Here is a 24,477-nt window from a genome sequence, read left to right as displayed (position 1 = left end):
TGCTATGCTGTTGTATGGGGAGGAAGCACTAAGAAGAGGGATGCTGGGCGACTGGACTGGCTGGTAAGGAAAGCTGGCTCTGTTGTGGGAGCTGAACTGGAGTGCATCACTTCAATATCAGACAAAAGGACCCTGAACAAACTAATCAACATCTTAGACAATGACTGTCATCCACTCCACAGCACTAACATAAAGCAGAAGAGCTTGACCAGTTGGAGACTACGCTCACTGGCATGCACAACTAAATAATAATAATAATAATACATTTTATTTATAATGCACTTTTCATCAGAAGATCTCAAAGTGCTACAGCTTAAAAACACACACATAAAAAGGTGAGCAGTTTAAGAAAAAAGAAAAGGTTTTAAAAAAACATCTAAAGGGGACCAAAAGCTTTGCTAAAAAGAAATGTCTTAAGACCTTTTTTAAAACAGTCAGTGGATTGTGGTGCTGCCCCACGTCTGTGGAATGCCCTCCCTGACACCTTGAGGGAAACTGACAGACTGAGGAAGTAATTTGTCCCCAGGGACATACTACTCTTCAATGCTTCAAGAAAGGGAAGTGAAGAGATCGACTTCTCTGCTTAGTCTACAGTATCTGCCTCTCCACCCTCTTCTACACTTTTATGACCTCCTATAACAATGTTGTGTACGGACTGTCCACTCTGTCTACACTGTTTACAGGCTATACTAGCCCACATGCACAACCCCTCCCTCCACTGTGGACTGTGGTCTAACTTCATACTTCACCAATGGCTGATATCCTATCACTTCAAACCTATCCTTGCACTGCTGCTATAATTCTTATTACTATGCTTACATTTATCTCTGATATTGTCCATATTTAATGCTGGTCTCTTGACTATCCCTCCACTGTTGGACCTATTTGCACTATCACCATGACACACACCTCATAGAGCACCTTACCACTGAAACACAGGGTCAGTCCCTGCCCTGTTACGCAAGAGATTCATGCTTATACATCCTTCGTACATTCATGTGGATCGATCCTTGATTTAGTATCTTTTACTGTCCTTATTAGTGGAGTTGTTATTTTATCATCCTGTTTATGTTGTAGTGTACAGTATGTTGTGATGTCTTAAGTTGGGACCTTGAATTTCCCCTTAGGGGATCAATAACGTATATCTATCAATCTATCTGTTATGTACCTTCCTCCAAGTTCCTGTGGTGGATTTAAAAATGAAAACGTTGCACACATTTACATGACATTTCCATGTCAAGCACATGCCAGTTCAGTCAAATGGAGATCATCAAATCAGGGAACAGCAGAACTTTGGGGGCCTCAGCAGAACACTGATTTTTTAGTACACAAGTTAAACACAAATATAGTCTGATAAACAATACAATACAGTTGTTTCGAACAAAAATTCAACAGTAGAGGTCAACTACAATTTTCTTCTATCCCAGATTCATCTGATCCATCCAAGTTAGTTTGGTAACTCAGAATAAATTCCATAGATTTAGGTGGTTCTCAAAGCTAAAATACAGATTTTTGCGACAGTTCAGCGACAGTTCTTATACATTTTTTGCATCAATATTTAAAATAAATTAAGGTAATTTAGGGAGTTTGGTTCATAACATTGATATAAGATGAGATTCATACCTAATAAAAACTTAATATGATTCTCTACAACCTTCAGGAGCTGATACATGAAACGTGGCCTGTGCACCATGCAAAAACTAGTTTTTCGTGAATATCTCAAAAAGTAAAGGTTTTACGACTTATGCTTGTTCATAACACTAATATAAATGTGGTATTTCTGCATCTTTTAAGCCCAAAACCAACTCTCTGTGACCTTCAGGAGCCGAGATACAGAATTCTGGGTCTAAAAAGTGGGCGTGGCCGTTTCAGGGCCTTCCCCCACTTAATTTTTTGGGCTCCTTGCATTTTTTTGTTTATTAGGCCCTAAATGAACAGAAAAACACTGGCTCAAATGTTATTCATTTTTTGCAGCCATTTGCCCTAAACTGACCAGACTAAAAGAGGAAGAGGCATGTCCCTGAATGCATTATATTACGGCGGGACAGCCTCCAGGTCAGTCACATGACATTGTTGATATAATGGTCTCGAGAAAAGGTAGAAGGATGGCATCATTCAAGGTGTAGACCGTGGTGACGGTCTGAGGGAGGTCGAAATAGATCTACAATCTGACTACATTTTCGAGGCGCGATTGGATACTTCCGCTGAGTTACATCCGGATTTACCCGGTCTGGGTTCAGAAAGTTGCATATTCGGTTTTTCCGCAGAGAAGCGATAGAGGGAGACAAAGCACCCACCAAACAACCCAGAAAGTGTTGTAGAACCATCAAAACAACTCTTAACCTGCATAATTAAGGTCATTTTTGCTAAAATTGTTGCATAGGGCTTCTTTAAGAAACTCAAATAGCCTAGATGCATGCTTAGCATTTTGTGATCATTAAGGCTACTTTCACAAACTCTTAGTCAGCTGTCCTCTGATTTACCAATATCTAGGCGGTATTTGTAACATTTATTTTGTATTTGGCCCGTTATGAAATCATGTGGAACAATTGAAACACATTGTAAAACTTAAAGCCCAAATTTGGAGACATCCATGCATGTCGAAATTGACTGCAAATTCAAAACTGGATTACTCTGGAACGGCTAAGGGGACTGCTTTGTGTTCGGTAAGATCTGCTGTTTATTCTGATATATGGTTTGTCATGTGTTAAAAAAAGGGTTTGTGAAGTATTCCACCAAGATGAATGGTTAGGGAGATCATGGACGCAAAACCTTCAGTAGAATGTATGATTAAATTGAATTATATTATTTACTTTTCTGGGAGGAGAAGAGAGGGAAATGATAGGTGAAGGTCCCTCTTACATGTGACACTCACTTTATCAGAAGGTAGCCTACAAGCTCAGGAGCCTATGACCCTGCAAATTATAAATGCAACATTCGCTACTCTGGAGAAGCAGAACATTCTTAATAACAGATTGAGCAGGGTCCTGTATAAATGTCCAAAGCCAATTTTGTTTTGTTTTTTTGTTTGTTTTTATTAAAAGGTTCTCTAAAGATTAGAATATCGTGGAAAAGTGTATTGGTTCAAGTTATAAACAAAGCATGTTATAAGCGGAACAACGTCATTATTAGCCAAATGGGGCTCGGAAGAATTTTGGGGTGCCAAAAATGTCTAGCGACGCCCTGACCTCGGTATTTGAAAAATCCTGGCTACGGCCTTGGTTGTGTCTGGTGTGCTTGTGTGTAAAGTTTTGACACAATGAGCCGTGTTTTGCAAAAAGTGTTCCAGCAACCCATGCACGCTACCACCGAAGTGTATGGCCTTGTCGGGGGTTTGAAAGTAGTGATTTAATTTGATGTGGCTCCATGCTCCATAGCTACAGGCCATAAAACATTTAATTGCTAAGGTAATCAACAGTCTCAAAACTCCTCCCATAAACGTAATTTCACTCCCAAACAAGTTTGAACTTGTTATAGTGGATGGAATCCACTATCTTGAAATATCCTGGCTTCTTCTTATTATAACCTTTTCTTTTTATTTCAAGAATGAATGCGACTCTAACCCCTTAACGTACAGACATGTTGAAATAACCGTTGTGTAGGTCTGGAGTGGGGCAAGAGAGTTATTATTTCAGACTTCATCTGGTGCTCCCTAAAACTAAAACTGCTCACTAAACATCCTGTTTAAGTGTTTCCTGTGTGTCAAAATAAAAGTCACAGCCATATCTCATGCTTTGCGCATTATATCTCCAGAACGGCTTGACGCATATGCATCAAATTTGGTACAAGTGTTTGTATGGACTCAAAGATGAAGTGAGTTGATGTTGGAGGTCAAAGGTCAAAGATCAAGTCCATGAATACTCTGAGCGCGATATCTCAAGAATGCTTTGACATACATGCCTGAAATTTGGTATGAGTGTTTGTATGGACTCAAAGATGAAGTGAATTGATGTTGGAGGTCAAATGTCAAGTTCAATACACCTTGAGTGTTATATCTCAAGAACGCCTTGACACACAAGGTTTTTTGGTACAAGGGTTTGTATGAACCAAAAGATTAAGTGATTCAATGTTTTTTTTTTTCAGGAATCTCCCACCAACATTAAGGCAGCAGCTTTCCATCCACTACTGTAATTCCTCTGGCATTACATTTCTAGTTATCATTAATAAATAGACCCCAGGATGTTTTACTGTAACTCTGAATCTTATATGTACCTTTACCTGTACCTGTACCTTTAAGTATAAGTTAAATGGACTTGGGCAGAAACAAGATAAGGGCTATTTTGCAGCTGAGGGGTTTAGAAACAAGTCAGATCTCAATAACGGCAAATAAGCTAATTTCCATGTTACTTTCAGGTGAGTATGCCCATTCCCATAAGCGTGATCACCCTCAATTTTTAAACTCTACCCAATCCACATTCCTTAAAAGGAATGTTATATGTTAATAAGCTGGAGTCTGCTGTGCCCTAACTCACCAGGTTGCTTTTCAGCTTCAGTATCAATTCAATAAAGTTAAATTACTACTGACCATTTATCTGACTTATCCTTAAGAACTGTGTTCTTACTCTTATTTTGTGTGACTGGGTCCAGATTAGACTGAATTGGAGTGCTATGCCCTGGTCTTTTAACCAGCATTTGTGGATGGAGCATCAAACAACTGAGAAATTTTCCGGAGCCCAATGGTTTTATTTACAGAAACAGTCCTGTTTTTAATGCAGTGCCACCTGAGGCACGGGAGATCACAGCCATCCAAATTTGTTTTTCTGTTTACAAAGACTTCTCTGGATTCTCTCTCTCGATATTAAAACATTATTAAAACATCTCTCTCTAATGATATTAAAACATTTGTGGTGGTGGTAGTTTAGTAGCTAAGAAAAAGTTGTGGGTTCAATTCCAGGCTTCTACCGTTGTGCCCTTTAGCAAGGCTCTGGGGACAATGGCCCTTGTAAAATAGATGACATAATAAGTCACTTTGGATAAAAGTGTCTTCAAATGAATGAATGTAATGTAAATTAATATTATACACTATAGATCAGGGGTGGGCAATGTTTTTGGCTCAAGGGCCACATTGGGTTTTGAAAATGGGCCGGCTGTGCCCTCTCACAGTTTATCAATGGCCAGTAGTGGGAACTACTGTTGCCTTCATGATTTCCTTCTAAACGTTTCTTATAAGAAAGAGATTTCAATTATCAACAATGACAAGCCAGCTGGAACCTGCCTCTCTCTCTCTCCCTCTCATGCGCGTTCAAACGGGTTCCCAATTAAATGGAGTAACATAACGTTAGATCTGCTGCAATGGAGATTACAAAGAGTATCATCTCAATTGAGAGAAATAAATGCAATTTTTATTATTGCATTTATATGCAAGTTATTATTTTGCCTTTCTGAATGGTTTATGATCTTTTTGTTGACTGTTCACATGCTATGTCTGACTATTAATGTATTGACAATGTAGATCCATTCAAATTGCACATTTAATGTCATGGAAGCAAACCTGGCGAAGTTTTTCAAGTCCCAGAGTGATAATATAGGCGATAACAATCAGTTCTTGCAGTGAAGGCCAGCGCTCCATCTTCACTAGGATGATGTAGTTGTACAGCATGAGGTACACAAGATAGGCAGTCTACAATAGAAACACAAAATATCAGGTAAGACATATTTCAAAGACACTCTGCAGCAGTTTATAACACCCCTAACTAAGTGATGAATGAAATAGCAAATATGAATATTGTATATGGATTATTCATGTTTTTCTTTTGCGTTAATTTTCACCTTTTTCATTAACATTATTAGTAGGATTGATATGAAACAAAAAATGAAATGGAACAACACAGATAACTACAAATGCAATTCCAAGGAATTACCAATGCATGAAAATGCAAAAATGTGATGTAAATTATCATGTATATTTTAAAACAGATAAGGTAGGGAGATACAGTGCAACCGGAAACTTTTCAAACCCTTTCAAGTTTTCAGACCCTTTCAAGTTTTTCACATTTTGCTATGTTTCAGTCATCTTTAAATGCATTCAATTAATTTTTTCTCATCAATCTACACACAATACTCCACAAAAAGCAGGTGATTTACATTATTAGGAGAGACATTATTAGGAGAGACACACATCTGTCTATGTAAGGTCTTACAGTTGAGGGTGTATGTCAGAGTGAAAACCAAGCCACGGTCAATAAAATTGTCCGTAGACCTACAAGACAGGGTTGTGTCAAGACACGGATCTAGGGAAGGGTACAAGAACATTTCTGCAGCATTGAAAGTGCCCAAGAGCACAGTAGCCTCCATAATGGTTATGGATTTGGCAGAAGGCTTTGTCCAAAGCGACACAAAAATACAAAACAACTTAATATTTAAAATTGGGGAACAGGGAACAGATTAGAATGTTGGTCAAATATATAATAAGGAGAATAGTAATAATAAACAACAATATCAATTCAATCAATAGTCTAATAAAAATAAGCAATGAAAATGAGGGGAAAGGCAATAATAAAACAATAATGTCCATTCAATCAATAATATAAAAACAATGACATGGTAAGACTACATTAAGGAGAATATCAATAATAAACAATAATGTCAAATTAATTAACAGCGTAATGAAAATAAAACAATATTATACAAACAATAACACATAAGCGCTTAAACAACTAAGTACATGTTGAATAGGAATGTCTTTAGACCCCTCGACACAAACCTACCACAGGAACGGAGAGCACTGGGCAACTCATTCCACCAACATGGAACCACTGAGGAATAGAGTCTGGAATTAGACCTAGTTTTTATGACTGGTCGACATAACAGACGCTCAGCATAATTCTCAAATGTAAAATTTTTGGAACAACCAACAGTCTTCCTAGATCTGGCCACTGAGCTAAATTGAGTAATCCGGGATGGGTGGCCTTGGACAGACAGGTAACCAAGGACCCAATGGTCACTATGAAAGATCCAGAGTTCCTTTTTGAAGGTGAGAAAAGCGTACAGAAGGACAACTACCAGTGCAGCTCAGGGCCTGGTTTCTTCCACACTCATTATGGGGAATTGTAGCTAGATAGTTCAATCTTTGTTTCATCAGACCAGGGGATTTACTTTTCATGGTCTAAGAGTCCTTCAGGTGCTATTACTACACAACTCTCTTCACCACCCTGATAGGCACAGGAAAACAGATCGTCATCTCTGGGCCTCTCCCTATCTACAGAAAGGGTGCTGAGAGATGGTCGAGACTGTTTGATCTCCACACCTGGCTGAAATGCTTTCTATGGCAATAACATAATAATTACTGGTAGCCCAATAGCTTTAAACTTTGAGATGATTTTCTGTTTGATGATTTTCATAAAAACAGATCATTTGAATTGGTGTTGTAACTGGCTAGTAAAATTCCAAAACAATCTCCATAAAAGCATCTAATGCACCATATATTCCTAAATATGTATTTTAGATACATATTTTAGATACATATCACAGTTTACTTATTGTAGAAAATAAATCCAAATTAATCCATCCATGACCCGGTTTAGCAGATTTACCTTTCCTGGTGGAATCAATACATATTTCTATTGATGATCACCTTGGTTATTGTTTGGGTTTAGAGCACATTTTCTTGGTCTTCATTAAAACATTCAAACAATTGTATCCACGGAACCCCAAATATGTGCCACAAAAATGTATGAGGAAAAGGCATCTTCACCATTCCTTGCTCAGCTTTGCTTGCAGTTGTGTTGTGTACCAAGAGCAAAATCATGGCAAAAACAAGGAGTGAAGTTTATTTGATTGGTTACACCATACTAGAATTAGTTGGATCAAATCTGCCATCTATTAGAATGGAAGATCACTGACGGATCTATCCAGACTGCAAAAAGTCAACACTGGCTGCTGAGCATCAGAAATGAGGGATTGTTGAAAACGTTGTGCTTTTTTTAGATTGTTGTCATGTCAGTGTTGCTCTGATTTCAATAAAATGTAGTTCATTTGCAGCAACTTTTAATATTACTTCCATATCACAATAACACAGCACAGCTTAACATAGGCAATCTTCCACATGATTGAACTACCTTTAAATATATTTTTTGTCAAAATGTTTGCATATTTCTAATTTTGAAGTTAAAAGGAACAGTTTAAGAGGTTAAGACACTAACATTTTGGAAAAAAAAAATTGGACATGATAAGGACCACCCTAATGTATAGTGAAAAGAAAAGGCAATTTTAAAACCAAAACTAATATTCTTTCCATACCTCAGCATATTCCTCTAACGCCAGACACATTTTCAGCTGACATGGGTCTACTAAATATAGGCACTCTCACTACTAAAACCTTTGCAATCAATGATTTTATCAGTGTTGTTGAAACCTGGCTAACTTCAGACAGCGCAGCTGCTCTTGTTGAAACTTTGGCGATTTCTCTTCCTTTGAGTATATAGCCCTCACTCTGAAGGTTGACCCAGCAATACTCCTACTGACCTTATACCGGCCTCCTAAAATTAAGGACTGGCTTCCTCGACCAGTTTTCTGAACTTATGTCCTCATCATCACTAGCTATGATCAGATAATTGTAAATGGTGATTTCAATATCCATGTCAATAAGACAACTGATGCTAAAGACAGTAAGTTCCTTAATTGTTTTGGACAGTTTAGAGCTAAAGCAGCATGTTATGGGGTCCACCCACAACCTTGGCAACACCCTCGATCTAGTAATTTCTAGAGGGATAGAAGTCACCAGAGGTGGGACCAAGTCACTGTTTGGCAAGTCACAAGTAAGTCCCAAGTCTTAGCAGTCAAGTCCAAGTCAAGTCACAAGTAAATACAGAGCAGGGCAAGTCGAGTCCTGAACAAGTCATCAGGTACTCTTCACTTAATAATGCCATTATTAGACTATCGATCATAATTTTAACACATAAATCTAATCTACAGTATTTTTTTTATAAATACAGATTAAAATAAGATAGATAGATAGATAGATATATACTTTATTGATCCCCAAGGGGAAATTCAGGAAAGCTGAATAGCTTAAACGGATAGCTACATGACACTCAGCACAGCAGCAAATATATATTGTTTTTCCAAATTGGGGCGTCCACTGTAAGGATGAGTAATAATTTGACTGATGGCATTTCACTGTGCTAGTCCACAGATTTGCCTGCTAAATGGTAACGAGAAGAATCGTCACATAGGCTACATTAGTAAATTGCTGTGGTTAAATATTTTACGTTTTTTATTAGGGCTGTCAAACGATTTTAAAAAAAACAAATTAATCTCATATTTTGAAATGAATTAATCTAGATTAATTGCGATTAAAACTAAGCTTCTTATATGGCATATTAAATACAGCATAAATCACAAAATTACTGAGTAACCACAAAGGTAAAAGTAAAACACTTCTATATTATTTAAATGATAATAATGACAAAGTAATTTTGTTTTAAAGTATTCATTTCTTAAATACTACACATGTGATGCTGTTTAACTCATTTGTAAATGGTGCACTGTCACTTTAAGCCCATTGTGTGCCACTGTCCACACATTCTCCTAATGATCTTTTTTACCAGCTCCATTCAAATATAGCTATGGCTAGTCCACAAACTAACATTGTTTGTGCCACATGTATAGCACAATATTAACAATGATAAGCATGATATTAAGTTGGCACAAACAGCTTTCATTCCTTTAGAAATAAAAGCATGTAATGACATGATGCTTGCTAGACATTTTCTGTTTTTCTTGTGTTTCTGTTTTCTGACCCATACACCAAATGTTAGAATTCAGCCCTATCAACTGTGAAACACTAATTAAAACGGTTCAAAATCTCAGTTCTGCTACCTCCCAACTGGATACCTTACCCAGTAGCTTTTTTAAATCTGTCTTGCATCTTATTACTGCAGATGTGCTTCAGATTATAAATACATCTTTACAAAGTGGCATTTTCCCTTGAAAGTCCCTTAAAAATGCAGTTGTAAAGCCACTACTCAAAAAGAATAACTTGGATCCTTCGATATTAGGCAACTACAGACCAATATCTAATCTACCTTTTATTGGAAAGATCATTGAAAAAACTGTTTTTAACCAATTAACTACTTTTTTATCATCACAAAACTATTTTGATGACTTTTAATCTGGCTTTCATGCAAATCACAGCACCGAAACAGCCCTGGTCAAGGTGATAAATTACATTCGTCTAAATACAGATGCTGGCAAAGCATCTGTTCTAGTACTACTGGACCTGAGTGCAGCATTTGATACAGTTGACCACCGTATACTACTCCACAGAGTGGAGCACTGGGTTGGATTTTCAGGTGTCGTCATAAAGTGGTTACCTGCAAGACAGGAGCTACTTTGTTGCCATAGGGAATTACACCTCAACACCAGTATCCCTAACCAGTGGTGTTCCTCATGGATCGATCCTAGGCCCTTTACTGTTTAATCTCTACATGCTCCCACTTGGCCAGATCATCAGGAAAAACTCAATGTGTTATCATAGCTATGCAGATGACACTCAAATCTACCTTGCACTATCTCCAAATGATTATGCACCCCTTGACTCTCTTTGTCAATGTCTTTTTCAAACTAGATGTACCGCATAGCGGTACAAAATATGACCGCCGCTCAGTCCTGTACATCCGTTCCGCGAAAAGAAATCACACTTCAATTTGTGTCCATATTTTACTCCATCCCCCACTCTTGAAACTTTTGTGTATGCTTGTTTGGCATGCCTGAGTGTGTGTGTGCGGCTGCACAGAAAGTAGCCTACTGGTGCTGAAAAGGTGAATAGATTGTAGAATAGCCAAAGAAGATGTAGCATTGTTATAAAACCTTTAAAATCTCTAAACAATCACAAGTAGGGCAGTTCATCCATGGCAACTGGATTGATGAAAGGTCACTTACACCTGTAGGCTACATTGTATTTGGGAAAAGCAAAAGGTATCAGCATAATGTTATTTATTTATTTATAAACAAAAACATCTGTCAGTTCCATGCCGTTTTCAACAGCTATCAAAAACAAAGGTCATTTTTGGATGGATGGATTTTTTGTGAATGTTTCTTCTTCTACATAAGATTTTAGTCATCTTTAGTTCATGTGATACTTTATTGTCAATGCACAAATTAAGTAACAGTAGTCTGAAACGTTATTGTTAATGCACAAATTAAGTAACAGTAGTCTGAAACGAAATGCTGTTTTACATCTAACCAGTGGTGCAAATAACTGACATGTCCACATGTGCCTTGATGAAATGCGTCGCTAGACTGTTCATACACATTTTAACGGGACAAAGTTGAAGAGCTGTTGTCCGTTATTGTTCGTGCAAATATAGGCTGATTCATGTTCCCTTGCATTGTGTAACTGAGGTCCATGGCTAGTCACCAGACCAAGCTCAATCTTTTAAGAAATCAAAAAATAAAAAGCGGGCAGATCAGGCTGGGTTCACCCAGCCTAGTCCATAGGCGCCCGATATTGTTTAATTTTCCGATTGAGATATCCACGCTCTGGCTATTCTAAATGCAGAAATGCATCAGGGAGTTATGACAAAACTGTAACTAACAAACTAGATCCTAATAGAAAGCTGTTAGCTTCCCTAAGCTACAGGTAGGCTTATAAGGTTGGCCTATTTACAACATAAATTGTCAATAGGCTATGCTGGCGACACAAATAAAATCTCCTTTGGAAACCAATGGCTTACGCCAATTACAGTATTAAGCGGACTTAAACTGCCATATCGTGGCGAAAAGTTGTAATAAAATTCACGCAGCTCTGTATCAGACCGGTGTAACGTTGGTAAATCTTCCATTGCACAGAATGATTTTTGTAGCACGTGCAACAAATGACAGTCGAAAGATACAATTACAGTGCTGCTATCAATTTGCTTGGTATAACCGCATTTATAGTTTTCTACAAATGCAATCAATCAAATTGGCCTCCATCACTCAACCAACGCTAAAGGTACATTACCTAGGTCCTTATTGATATTATAAGATTAACGTACCTGCAGTAAAAACCAAGCATGTTCGATAAACATCCTCAGATTTATTTCGGCTTCAAGAAGAAATGGGAATTACATTTCATGTGAACATCGTCCTATCCTTATTAGACGTTCTCTGCGGTAAACTAGTCCTTGTAGGAAGCGTCCATTGTTTTTTCCAACTCACTTTTAACTTCCAACAAAATTACGTCTCACTGCAACGATGCGCCATCTAGTGGACAAACGACTACTTATCGCCAATACTGGAAATGCAGCCATGATGATGAATATTTATTTTAGCTTTATTTTAATCCTACTGAATTTGTAATTATGTATCGGCCGTTCTAATACCGATAGTATGTGGGTGCCTGTGTGTGTGTGCATGTGTATATGTGTGCACCGCCATCTACAGGCCAATGAGTGTACAGTCACTAAATGTACACATAACATAATTTTTTTTAGACCCCCCCATGGATGAAATTCTACGAGAGAATGCCAGGTCAATCATACACATACAATTTGGTGCAGTTCTGAACATCTTAACTGAAGATATGGGCGATTAAAGCAGAATAATATTGCATTTTCATTTTTTACCGGGGGGGTGCAAATCACAAATGAGTGATTATAGGCCAGGTTGATGTGGGCCCTTGAGACCAACATACCATAAAAGATTCTTCATCCTCAGTGCCACAGTTCAGGTAGTTATTTAGGAAAAACTGCTTTTTTTGCGGTTCGGGGGGCCCAGCACGGGGGGGGAGTGGCCCCCGGGGACGAAACGAAATTTTTCCGAAAAAGTCTAGTGGGGCTACATACCCACCAAATTTCATGTGCCCCGGAGGTTCGGTGTCCCGGGTATCGTTGACCAAAAATTCAGGAAGTAGATGACGAGGAAAAAAAAAGAAAAAAAAACTTTGACAATCCCTATATGACCGCTTCGCTAGCTTCGCTTCAGCTAAATTCAGATAAAACTGAAGTCATTATATATGGCAAAGAGGAACAGAAACTCAAGATTACTACTCTGCTTGAGACAAAGGGACTTAAGGCAAAGGATGTTGTTAGAAACCTTGGTGTTATTATTGATGGCAATCTGAATTTTAATATCAATCAGTAAATCAGCTTTCTTTCACTTGAAGAATATTGCAAAATTAAAGAATCTCATGTCAGCAAAGGACTTAGAAAAACTTGTCCATGCCTTTATTACAAGCCAGCTTGACTACTGCAACGCCCTCTTAACCGGACTTCCAAAAAAGACAATAAAGCAATTACAAAACGCAGCTGCTAGAATTCTAACAAAAACAAAAAGAAGCGAGCATATTACTCTAGTCTTAAGGTCCTTACACTGGCTTCCAGTCAGTTACAGAATTGATTTTAAAGTATTACTTCTTGTTTTTAAAGCATTTAATGGCATTGGCCCAAATTACATACACAACCTGTTCAAACAGTATATCCCAAATAAACCACTCAGGTCACAAAACAAAAAACTTTTAATGGAGCCCACCACTAAAACCAAATGTGGTGAAGCAGCTTTTAGTGTGTATGCAGCTAAACTTTGGAACAGACAACCTGATGAAATTAAAGATGCTCCAACGGTTTCTGTTTTTAAAAACAGACTTAAGACAAAGCTTTTTAATGATGCATATTAAAATTACTAAATTTTTAAAAGTTTTTTTATTTTATTTATTTATTTATTTTTATTGTTTGTTTTATCTTGAATTTGACTATTTACTTCTTATCTTTTGGATTTTATCTTCTTTTTATCCTTTATTTGACTATTTATCTTTTACCCTTGTTTTCTACCCAGCATTTGATCTTCTATTTATATTTTATTCTTCATCTTGCTTTAACTTTTTATCTTGTTTTTCTGATAAACTGTTCCTTAGCATCTGTAAAAGCACATTGAAATGCTCTTATTGTATGAAATGCGCTATATAAATAAATCTGCCTTGCCTTGCCTTGTTTGCAATTAAAAGTGAATTATGAGCCTGGTAGCCAGTAGCCACCTAGCTACGTGGAATGCGTTTCAATCGGCATAATATCATGTGCTTCATGTAAATGAATTATTGAAGACTTCAAGACTCACCAGTTCCGTTACAGAAAGGCAAAGACAACTCTTCATCGCCACAGGGAACTGTGCTCTCTCCAGTCCTGTTCACCCTGTACACATCTGACTTCTGCTACAACACCGAGTCATGCCACATGCAGAAGTTTTCTGATGATACTGCAATTGTGGGGTGTATCAGGGACGAGCAAGAGGAGGAGTACAGGAGCCTGGTGGAGGACTTTGTGCAGTGGTGCAAACTCAATCACCTTCAACTAAACACTTCAAAGACCAAGGAGATGGTGGTGGATTTCCAAAGGTCTAAGCCCGCTCTGCTACCAGTCTCCATTGATGGGATCAATGTGGAGGAAGTAAACACCTACAAGTATCTGGGTCTCCACCTGGACAATACACTGGACTGGTCAGCCAACACTGATGCACTCTACAAGAAAGGACAGAGCAGGCTGTACTTCCTGAGGAGGCTGCGGTCCTTCAATGTGTGCAGCAAGCTCCTCTGATGTTCTATCAGTCTGTTGTGGCCAGCGCCCTCTTCTATGCAGTGGTATGCTGGGGAGGAAGCACAAAGTAGAAGGATGCTGGGCTACTTGATAGGCTGGTAAGGAAGGCTGGCTCTGTAGTGGGAGCTGAACTGGAGTGCATCACTGACAAAAGGACCCTAAAGAAACTGATCAACATCTTGGACAATGAATGTCATCCGCTCTACAGCACTATCAAAAACCAAAAGAGCTTGATCAGCTGGAGACTTCGCTCACTGCCATGCACAACTGAAAGGCTGAGGAAGTCATTTGTTCCTAGGGCCATTGAACTGTTCAATGCCTCACTAAAGGGAAGAGGAGAGATAGACTTCTCTGCTTAGTCTGTCTGCCTCTCCACCCTCTCCATGTCCATGTTTTTTTTAGTACTGACTGCCCACTACTGCTTTACTACTGTTTTACTATTGTACACAGCCTAATGTTTTCACTACTGTTTTACTGCTACACTGTTTTTCATGTTTTTAATGCTATATTAGCACACATGATCAATGGCTGCGGTCAGGCTTCTGATACAATACTGGATGAATGATTGGCTATAACCCTATTACCTCAACCTGTTCTTGCACTGAAATAGTTTTTTATTTTACCTTGTCTACATTATACTTTACTCTCCTATTTTATTTATTAATTTGTTTGTTGTCTGTCTTGTATGTCTTGGTGTCACGGGTACGCTAGCTGGCGACTACGCCGCTCCGTCCGGCATCTTTTGCGTTTGTTATTTCTTAAATGTAGTTCTATGTCTTGGTGTCACGGGTACGCTGGCGACTACGCCGCTCCGTCCGCTATTGTCTTTGTTAGTCTATGTGTCAATGACAATGTCTTAGCCTATAGGCTATGTGGAGCGCTTTGGGTTGCACTCTGTGCACGTTAAATGCGCTATACAAATAAAACTGACTTGACTTGACTTGCACTGTTGGACTAATGTTGGACTACTTTTTGCACCTTCACCATGACACTCACTCTCTTGAGCACCTTGCCAGGCACACATAACTAAGGACTATGGTTGGACTACTGTTTGCACCTTCACCATGACACTCACTCCCTTTAGCACCTCACCAGTCCCGGCCCTGTCACTACAAGCGTCTTATGCTTGATCACCCTCAAGCACATTGGACTTTCTCAATTTAACTTATATAGTGTATTTAGTATTTAGTTTTGTTAGTTTTCTTATCTTTCTTATCTTCTACTGTCTTTATTGTACAGTGGAGTTTAGTTATATGTTCATACTTATACTTATGTTTACCATTTCTGCTGAAGTGCATGTTGTGTGTTATGTCTGTATGCTACTGAGACCCTTGAATTTCCCCTTGAGGATCAATAAAGTATCTATCTATCTATCTATCTATCTATCTATCTATCTATCTATCTATCTATCATATTCTTGTCCATTTTCCAAATCACAGTGAGTGCAAAAGTGCCCTGGCTGGATGTCACAGTTTAACAGTAGTGAGAACCAGATAAATCTGCAATTTCCTCTAATCTCGTCTTTATTTCCTTCATGATTTCCCTTTATACGTTTCTTATATTTAAAAGGAGATATCAATCATCATCAACAATGACAAGCCAGCTGGAACCTGCCACTTGTTTTCTCTCCCTTTCTTGCGCGCTAAGACGCGTTCTCAATTAAATGGAGTAGGCTAGCATACGTTCAAGTTGGATCTTAATGGAGAGGACCCGAAAAGTGTCATCTTTATGTAACATGCTGTTGGTGCATTTTGACATTGTAAACGTTCTCTAACAAGAATGCAAATCAGTTTGCAGTAAAGCTAATATTTATTTAATATTGGTCCTTCCTCTGTCTCTTGGTGCCCTACACACAGTGCGTGATTCGTGTGGTGGTAACAGCAGCACTCATCACTGTGCTCTGCCTGTTTGTGTCCATTATGTGTTTTGTTTTTTCGTTGCGGAAGTGAAAGCATCTCTGGAGTGACTGGTCCACGATCAGGGAATGTATTTTTTGACTCGAGACATGTCAAGTTATTACAAGTCAAAGAGGCAAAGTCCGAGTCAAGTCTCGAGTGAATAGTATTCAAGTCCAAGTCGAGTCGCAAGTCATTCTGAATTTTATCAAGTCGAGTCTGAAGTCAATAAAATCATGACTCGAGTCTGACTCGAGTCCAAGTCATGTGACTCGAGTCCACATGTCTGGAAGTCACTGACTTATCGGTAGACAATATCAATATGTCTGATCATTATCTTTTAATGCCATACTAAATGCCTTAAAAATGCATCCTGAAACTACAATTAAATCACGGTTCCTGGACTCTTCCCTTCCACTGTCTGTAGACTCTACACCTTGAATGCTGCCATCCTTCTACCTTTCCGCGAGACCTAATGACAACAACGCCATGTCACTGCCTTGGCTCACTGTCTATATGAACATCCGGGTGAACAAGCCACTTCCTCTTTGCCTGGAACACCTCAGCTCGTTCCGTGCAACAAGAGATGGTGACGTCGTCGGTCTCATAGATCCATAGCTATGGACATAACTTACGATCTATTTCGACCTCCCTCAGACTGATGACTCATGCCATCAGGGTTGCGAGGAATAAAGTGCTTTGTGCCTTTACATCCCCTGTGCAGCAGAAAGCACCACTGAGCTCAGTGGAGAAGAAGCTGCCACATTAACCCTATAAAATCAGGCAAATGTGCAGGGTGTGCTCCATGAAGAAGCTGCACAGATCTCCACTACACCCTCAGAGCAGCCCACAAGGTAGCCATACTTCTTGTAGAGTGTGCCACCAGGTTACCAGGAGCGGAAAGATTCAGACTGCATAGGCCTGGGAAATGGTGTCACCCAATGTGACAGGTGCTGTTTGGATACAGGATTGCCACGTTTACTTCCACCATAACAGATGAACAGCTGTAAGTGGGAGTGTCTCAGCGAATGAGTACATGTCATCTAAATCCTTAATGCCCTTATAGGGCACAGACTTTCCAAGTTCAGGTCATCAACCCTGACAGCAGGCTCTGTATGCTGTATGGAAGGAGTTGATCTCAATCACCTGGTTCACTGTCTGAGGATTCACGACCTTTGGAAGGAAAGAGTGATTCAGCCATAGTGACACCCCAGTGTAGTCGACCTTTCATCTAAGACATTGCTCACTGACAGAAAGAGCATGTAACTCACTGACCCGTTTGGCTGAACAGATTGCCAAGAGGATCACTGTTTTCTGTGTGAGAAACCTAAGGTCAGCTTGGTCTAACGGCTCATATGGGGCTAGTGTCAGTGAGCGCAGCACCGTGGGAAGGTCCCATGATGGAGCTCTTAGCGCTCTGCCCGGCCAGAGGCGGCATGCCCCTTTAATGAATTGAGAGACTAAGGGATGTCTCCCTATTGTGAGTCCATCAACTGGCTGATGCAAGAAAGAGATAGCTGCTGCACCGCACATGTGGCTGGGACTAACTGTTTATCACCAGTTTGAGAAGACTCTCCATTGGCACTCCGTATGGTTTGCATAACTGCCTCATCTAACTCCTGAGGGAGGGGCTGAGCAGTGGCCATGCCCACAGTTGTAAAATTGCTGGCTTGGGGTGCCAGATCTGTCCGTCTATCTGAGACAAGAGATCTGCCCTGACTGGCGTGGTCCCCCAATGAAAACCACCTGTCGCAGTGAGTCGTCTCTGATGATGCAAACAGGTCGGCCTGGGCTCTGCCGAATCGAGACCACAGCTGAGATTTCACATCTGGATCCAGTCTCCACTTGCCCAGGAGGGGCCTGTCCTGGACGGGAGGTCTGCTGCTCGATTCTGCACTCCTGGAATATACACTGCTCTCAGAGATGCTAGATGGACAAAGGCCCACATCAGCAGCTCCCTGGCTACCTGGAGGCAGCGAAGGGAAGAAGTTCCACCAGGGCCAGATGGACCACCTTCAGCTCTAGCACATTTATATGCTCGCCCCTCCAAGAGGGGTTCCAAACATCCCGTACTGACCATCATGCGTGATGGGATGTGCCCTAGTGGGACTCCCCGAGCTAACAGAGCCTTGTCTTTCCATGGATGCAGTGCGCAAAGGAATGTCCGTGACCCTCAGTTTCACAAGCCTGTCTCGACCTGGATGAAGGCCGAACGCACTCAGCCATCTCTGCAACGATTGAGGCCTGAGGAGACCCAATGGAACCACCGCTGTTGCTGCAGATATGGTTCCTAGCAACCTCTGAATCTGGGTCATCCTGAGTCTTCTGCCAAGACGGAACTGTCTTCCTAGAGTTAAAAGCTTCAACACCCTCTGAAGGGTGAGCGAGTCGTATATTGCAACTGAATTAAGATGCAACCCCACAAACGTTGTATCCTGTGTGGGAATGAGGTTGCTCTTTTCCAGGTTCACCCTGAATCCCAGGTTCTGCACATGTATGCCGAATGACCTCTGTGTGTCTCACATCACTTGGCTGTGATCTGGGGCACAGATCAGCCAGTCGTAGGGCAGGTGCATTGGAACCACTGCCTGTAGGCAGGTGCCGTGCCTCCATCATACCTAGTCTCTCTGAGAGACCCTTTATAGCAGCTAAAATCTCACAATGCGATTTCTCTTGGGGTACGCGGGCCCCTTCCCGTCGCCTCTTAGAGGCAGGCGCCACAGAGCTGGCTGTGTGCTCCAGCACCCTGTCTGTCATCCCTGACTACGGGCAGCGGAGGAGGAGCTCCTGAACATTCAGACTGCTTCAAACTCTCTGCCCTACATGCATGCTCCCCCAAAGGGAGATCCAGCACAGCCATGCAAGGGTTCTCCAAATCTTCTCTCATGTCTGTCATCCCCTAAGCAGGTGGGGTATGCAGATGTCAAGCAAGACCAGCAGGCTTGGGAGGCCATTTTGTCTAGTAGTTAGCACCTTGTGCCACAATAAGATGCACCCCTGAGAGACACGTTACCCCCCCCCAGAACAGAAAATACGCTAACCACAGGCTATGCTATGGCTATGCTAAGGCTATGTGCACGCATGCCCTAGGGAAGTACAAAATCCTTGACCCACTGTGTTTAGGAAAGTAAACAGAGAAGACTTATGGCTATTACGGACCGGGGCTGGCCCAAGGCTTTTCCCCAGTCTCAAACACCGCTGCGTGGCCTCCATAAGGAGCTGTAATATCGGGGACATTAGCTAACAATGCTAGAAACTTCTAAACAGTGCTTAGCAACAACACCGCAAGCATACATCAAATTAATTACAAGGACATTTAAACAAGTCATAACATTGTAAGAACCTGTATCCTTAATTATTTTGCAAAGTTGTTATATATGTAGATCATTTTTCTTCACAAAAATAAGCAAAGTCACTTATGTTGCTAGGCAACCCAAAACAAATAATACCGGTCTATTTTTTAAATTCTCCAGGGCCAGGGCCGAAGGAGAAATGTCTCAATTGCAGCAAGGAGATTATTTTTGATGATTTAAAAGATAATTTGCCGCCCTGCCAGTATGTGTTACACATATGAAATGTAAGATGACTTCCAGGGTCATAGAAGTGAAATGTATTGAAATAACGAACAATTTTGTTGGTAATCAGCTCAAAAGAATAACATAACAAAAAAGGATAATAATCAGGCTTATTGAATTACATTACATATAAATATATTTTTTAAATAAAATAATAATCATTGTGTTTTAAAGGTCTTCACATCAGAGAATCCCTGATATGTTTGTTGATCTAACTGAAGTGGAGGAAATAGAGGTAATCCTTATCAACGCTCTCGGCCCTTGAACCTGCCACCTCAACACACCGGCATGGGAGTCGAAAGCTCTAACCACTGAGCCGAAAAGCCCAGGCTCCTTTCGTGGTTAGAAGCGTTCTTAAGGTTAGGGGTGTGAGGATTTACCACGCGCAACTAGCATGCTAGCTCAGGTCGCCTCTGCTACATATGCACTTTTATACATTGGAGAATGTTTGAAATGTTTTAGCAAAAAATTGTGAGGAATCCCCCTGGAAGTCTGGTGCGACATACGTCATCAGCAAGACATAGAGTACAAACAGTCCTTGTCTACTGACAAAGAAAAGATATAATGTGGGTTTTGACACATTTGATCAATTATGTAGTCTTGGGAGGAACCGAGGAACCTGGAACATGTTGAGTATACCCCAAAGTTATCTTGATATTTGGGCCTATAACGTGTGTCCAGATTGGTCCAACCTTGCTTGTATCAATAGACCTCTGAAGTTCGCCTACAAAAAAGCTGCCATTTTTGAGATCCGGTATCTGGCGATTTTTCCTATGGGAGAATAACATGGGGATTTTGAATTATTGCAACTGTTAAACGGGGTTGAAAAAGTCTAAAATGCAGACGATTTCCCAAACACACTTTTGTCCTCTGCCTTTGAGTTGATACTGTGATCTCCGGTACGTAAAGGAGACACACTTTGATTTTTGCTACCCCAGAGCTAACTTGCTAACTTAGCTCCTGCTGTACAGGAATTATGTACCTGCCAAAAGCTTTACAGTTAATCCATTGAAGCAACTAAACTTTTGCAATTTCTATGATTCGCATTGCATTGTTAATGTAATGGGGGATTTTTTTTTTCATCCAGGCCATACATGAGTTGCAGACAAGGATGGCACAAAAACCTAAGGCTGGTTTTGGTGTGCCCTTGAGATTTAAGTACCCAAGTGGATGTATAAAAACAATTCCAGCTATCTGATTCCATCCAGGTTAAGTTCTGACTATTTTATCGTCACTGTGATACAGGCCATGAATGTAATGAACTAAATACTTTCAAGTACAAGATGCCTCGTCGCTGAACAGATGGAAAAGCATTATGGATGGCACCCTAATGGAGAATGGCATCACAGGGTCACAGATGACCCTGAGGTGAAACATCACCGTTTAAAAAAGGATTAACCATAAAAAAATTCCGGACGACTTAAAATAATAAGTTAGCATTGGCTGCGTCTCGCTTGCTATGATTGCTCTTCATTGCCACCAGCCTCTGTCACGTACCGTGTGGAGCTATGATTGCACTTCATGCTACCAGCCTCTTGTCACGTAGGCTGCCATGTGGAGCTCGTGCCTATTGTGCAAGCGTGCAGCTGAGAAAGCAGCGTCACTGTCAAATCTGTCCCTGGGAAAAGTAACGTTGTGCTGATTTGAAAAAAGAACTACGTTACGTTACCAAATTTCCAGTAGTAGCGTGTTACACTACTTTTTACCTGAAAAAGTAGTTACGTTACTGTAACACGTTACTTAGCAGTGTTGTAAGTTACTTACATTATGGTTGTAAGTTACTTACAACACTGGTTACTTCCTACTTTGCCTAAACTAATAAACGGAAACGGTTATGAACTGTGGTGCTCCAGACTAGGGCCTAGTCCACACGTACCAAACCAATCTTTTTTTTCTCCGTCTTCCCTAGAACCATATCAAGAATATTTGCGTCCAAACGGATCCATCTCAACATGACTCAACACGTTACTTCATATCCCAGGCCTATAGGTGGCACTGTTTCTTTACAGAAATTGACCAAAGCTTGCAGAATAGGCTACGACGAAATGGCTAGTGCAAGGAAACCAGAACTGTTTGTGTGGACTGATGGTGAACTGTCAACTGTAGTCAACTGTAAAACTAATAAACTTAATTTTTACGGTTTGTGAAGGGTGCAGTCCCGTCCTTTATTTGGCTAACGCAGGTACAAATAATCTCCTTTACTTTATTTGGTTGTAGGATAGTCCGCGATTCACATTAGTTTAGGCTATCACCGCAATTGCATAGGCTACTAAACGCTAGGCCTACCCAAGTTCTAGGGTATTCCTTATAATATTGCTATAATACCTTCGTTAGTAACAGTCAATACTTTTGCCTGCATCAAATCACGCATTCGCATTTAGTGCACTACCATCGGCTTAACATGAGTTCTAAGCGTCTTTGTATGCTCATATCTGACTTCACTAGACTGTGGATGCATGTATTTATGTTGTAAGACATGTAAAATAAATGAATGACACTTGCACTACGCACAAATTAATTTAAACTTACACCGCACTTCCCTAATAGCCTAACTTCTGACTAGTTCTCTCGCGTCACTGACAGTGTGTTTACAGGATTCGTTTGGACGATCGGCCAAGACGAAGCAAAACCGGTGCGTTTAACCTAAAAAGCGTCTCCGTGTAGACGGGGCCTAGATCTCCCTAAAAGATCTAGGAGGGTGGGGCCAGGCTATGTTTCTGCTGCAATTTGGGCAAAACTATTGTCTTTCTGCGTCAATACAAACATGCACATCTTCTCTGTGTTTTTCATGTGTGATTCTCTACGTCTTCTAGACCAGGGGTGTCAAACGCATTTTGGTTCATTGGCCACATACAGCCCATCTGATCTCAAGTGGGCCGGACCAGTGAAATAATTGCAAAACATTCTTTGACAACTCCAAATCTCCAGCTTAGTTTTTTTCAGTAGGCTATGCTTTATGCTTCAGCCTACATTTGTAGCCTACATAATCACAAGGGATATATTAGATTATTACACATTTATTCAGAGAGAGGCCAATTAAATTGAAATAAAATGCATTTCACTCTCATAAACAACTGGTTTATTTTTATAGTTGAGTGGATAGGCCTACATTTTTACATCTGACCACCTGAACCAACTCACCACACTAAACTCAAGTGAGAGCTATGAAGAAAGTTAACATCCTGCCTTAAAATGTAAATGTGCAAATGTATGAAAAATAAAATGAATTTAACAAACATAAGTTAGCAGTGCATGAGCAATACGATCAACTGATACGATTAGGTTACATCAGATCAAATATATTTGTAGGCTAGGTGGCGGTGCTGTGTAATAGGCTATCCACCATAAAGGCCAGATCCTGCCCCCATTCCGGGCATTTAAATTGCTACTGGTCTGCCTTTTTTCTCCAAGAACTGTCCAATTTCCTCTCGTAGTTCAAAGAAACGCTTGAGTACGGCACCTCGGGTTAACCACCGTACTACAGCGTGGTATGGTAAGCCAGACAGAATGCCATTATCACTGAGAAAACAGTCAAACTGACAGTGAGTCAGACCTCGCGACCTGATTAAATTTACAGTTTGCACAACCACACTTTAACATGATCCAAGTTTAGTGTTTTACAACACAACACTTCCTGGTGCAAAATACAATAAAATGCCCAAACATCTTGTCCTCCGTTTGCAGGCTGCACTTTGTCTCTGAATTTTGTCGCAACGCCTGCTTTTCTCCCGACAATGTAGCCAAACTGACAGCACAGCACCAGTCAAACTTTTTTGTTTTTTGGCTGCGCCTAGCGGCTGAATTGAGCATTTCGGTTATTTCTTTGAAAATTCATAACTCCTCACAGGAATGGGCTAGAGATTTTTTTTTTTTTTTGACATCGTCAGAAATTTATTCTCTACATGTCTGGGCCGGATTAAACCATCTAGCGGGCCGCATCCGGCCCGCGGGCCGTATGTTTGACACCCCTGTTCTAGACTTTGCTTGTCATATTGTATTTGGGCTTGAATTGAAGTTCTGGATGTCGGTCATATAGTGGTTGAGAGTACAAATGAGATTTGACACCATACTTGGATCCATCATCAGTTTTAATCAGTGTTGTTGTTTGGTGCAATTTTGCAAATTTTTGGCGCTTATCAAGATTCATTAAACTAGGTGTATCAACTACCTGTCTGTCAACAACTTTTAAACTACCGGTATCTTAAACTATCAACATTCATTAAAGGGCAATTCCATGCAAAGGTCATCCTTACCATGGAAAAAAAGTTGTGCACTATTGTTAAAATGTTCATTTAGGTCTATATTTTATTGTTTGTAACTGATCTGATTGAATTTCATGGAGAATTACTCTTTTTACATCATAAATATGGTGTGCAACCATACAGAAACAACAGTTTTCACATGGTAATATTATACATATTTGAAAAGGGGATAAATGGACTCAAGGTTCCAACAAATTGTTATCATTTGACAAATTTAAGATTAACAAGGGAATGG

General features: G+C 40.2%; 1 protein-coding gene across 1 annotated transcript in view; it reads right to left on the bottom strand.

Annotated features, from left to right (window-relative positions):
• LOC143125302 (transient receptor potential cation channel subfamily M member 1-like) overlaps window positions 1-24,477 on the bottom strand; it is a 186,616-nt gene that overhangs the window by 35,373 nt on the left and 126,766 nt on the right. Inside the window, exon 20 of the mRNA XM_076286642.1 lies at window positions 5,492-5,620. Coding sequence (XP_076142757.1) covers window positions 5,492-5,620 — 129 coding nt within the window. The remainder of the gene's footprint in view (window positions 1-5,491; window positions 5,621-24,477) is intronic.

The sequence above is a fragment of the Alosa pseudoharengus genome, unplaced genomic scaffold, assembly GCF_046254945.1.
Source record: "Alosa pseudoharengus isolate Yale_2024_CS ecotype anadromous, Long Island Sound unplaced genomic scaffold, YU_APseudo_1.1 YU_APseudo_1.1_scf_16, whole genome shotgun sequence".
In the NCBI taxonomy this organism is placed as follows: Eukaryota; Metazoa; Chordata; class Actinopteri; order Clupeiformes; family Clupeidae; genus Alosa; species Alosa pseudoharengus.
This window is presented reverse-complemented; position numbering and strand designations above follow the sequence as displayed.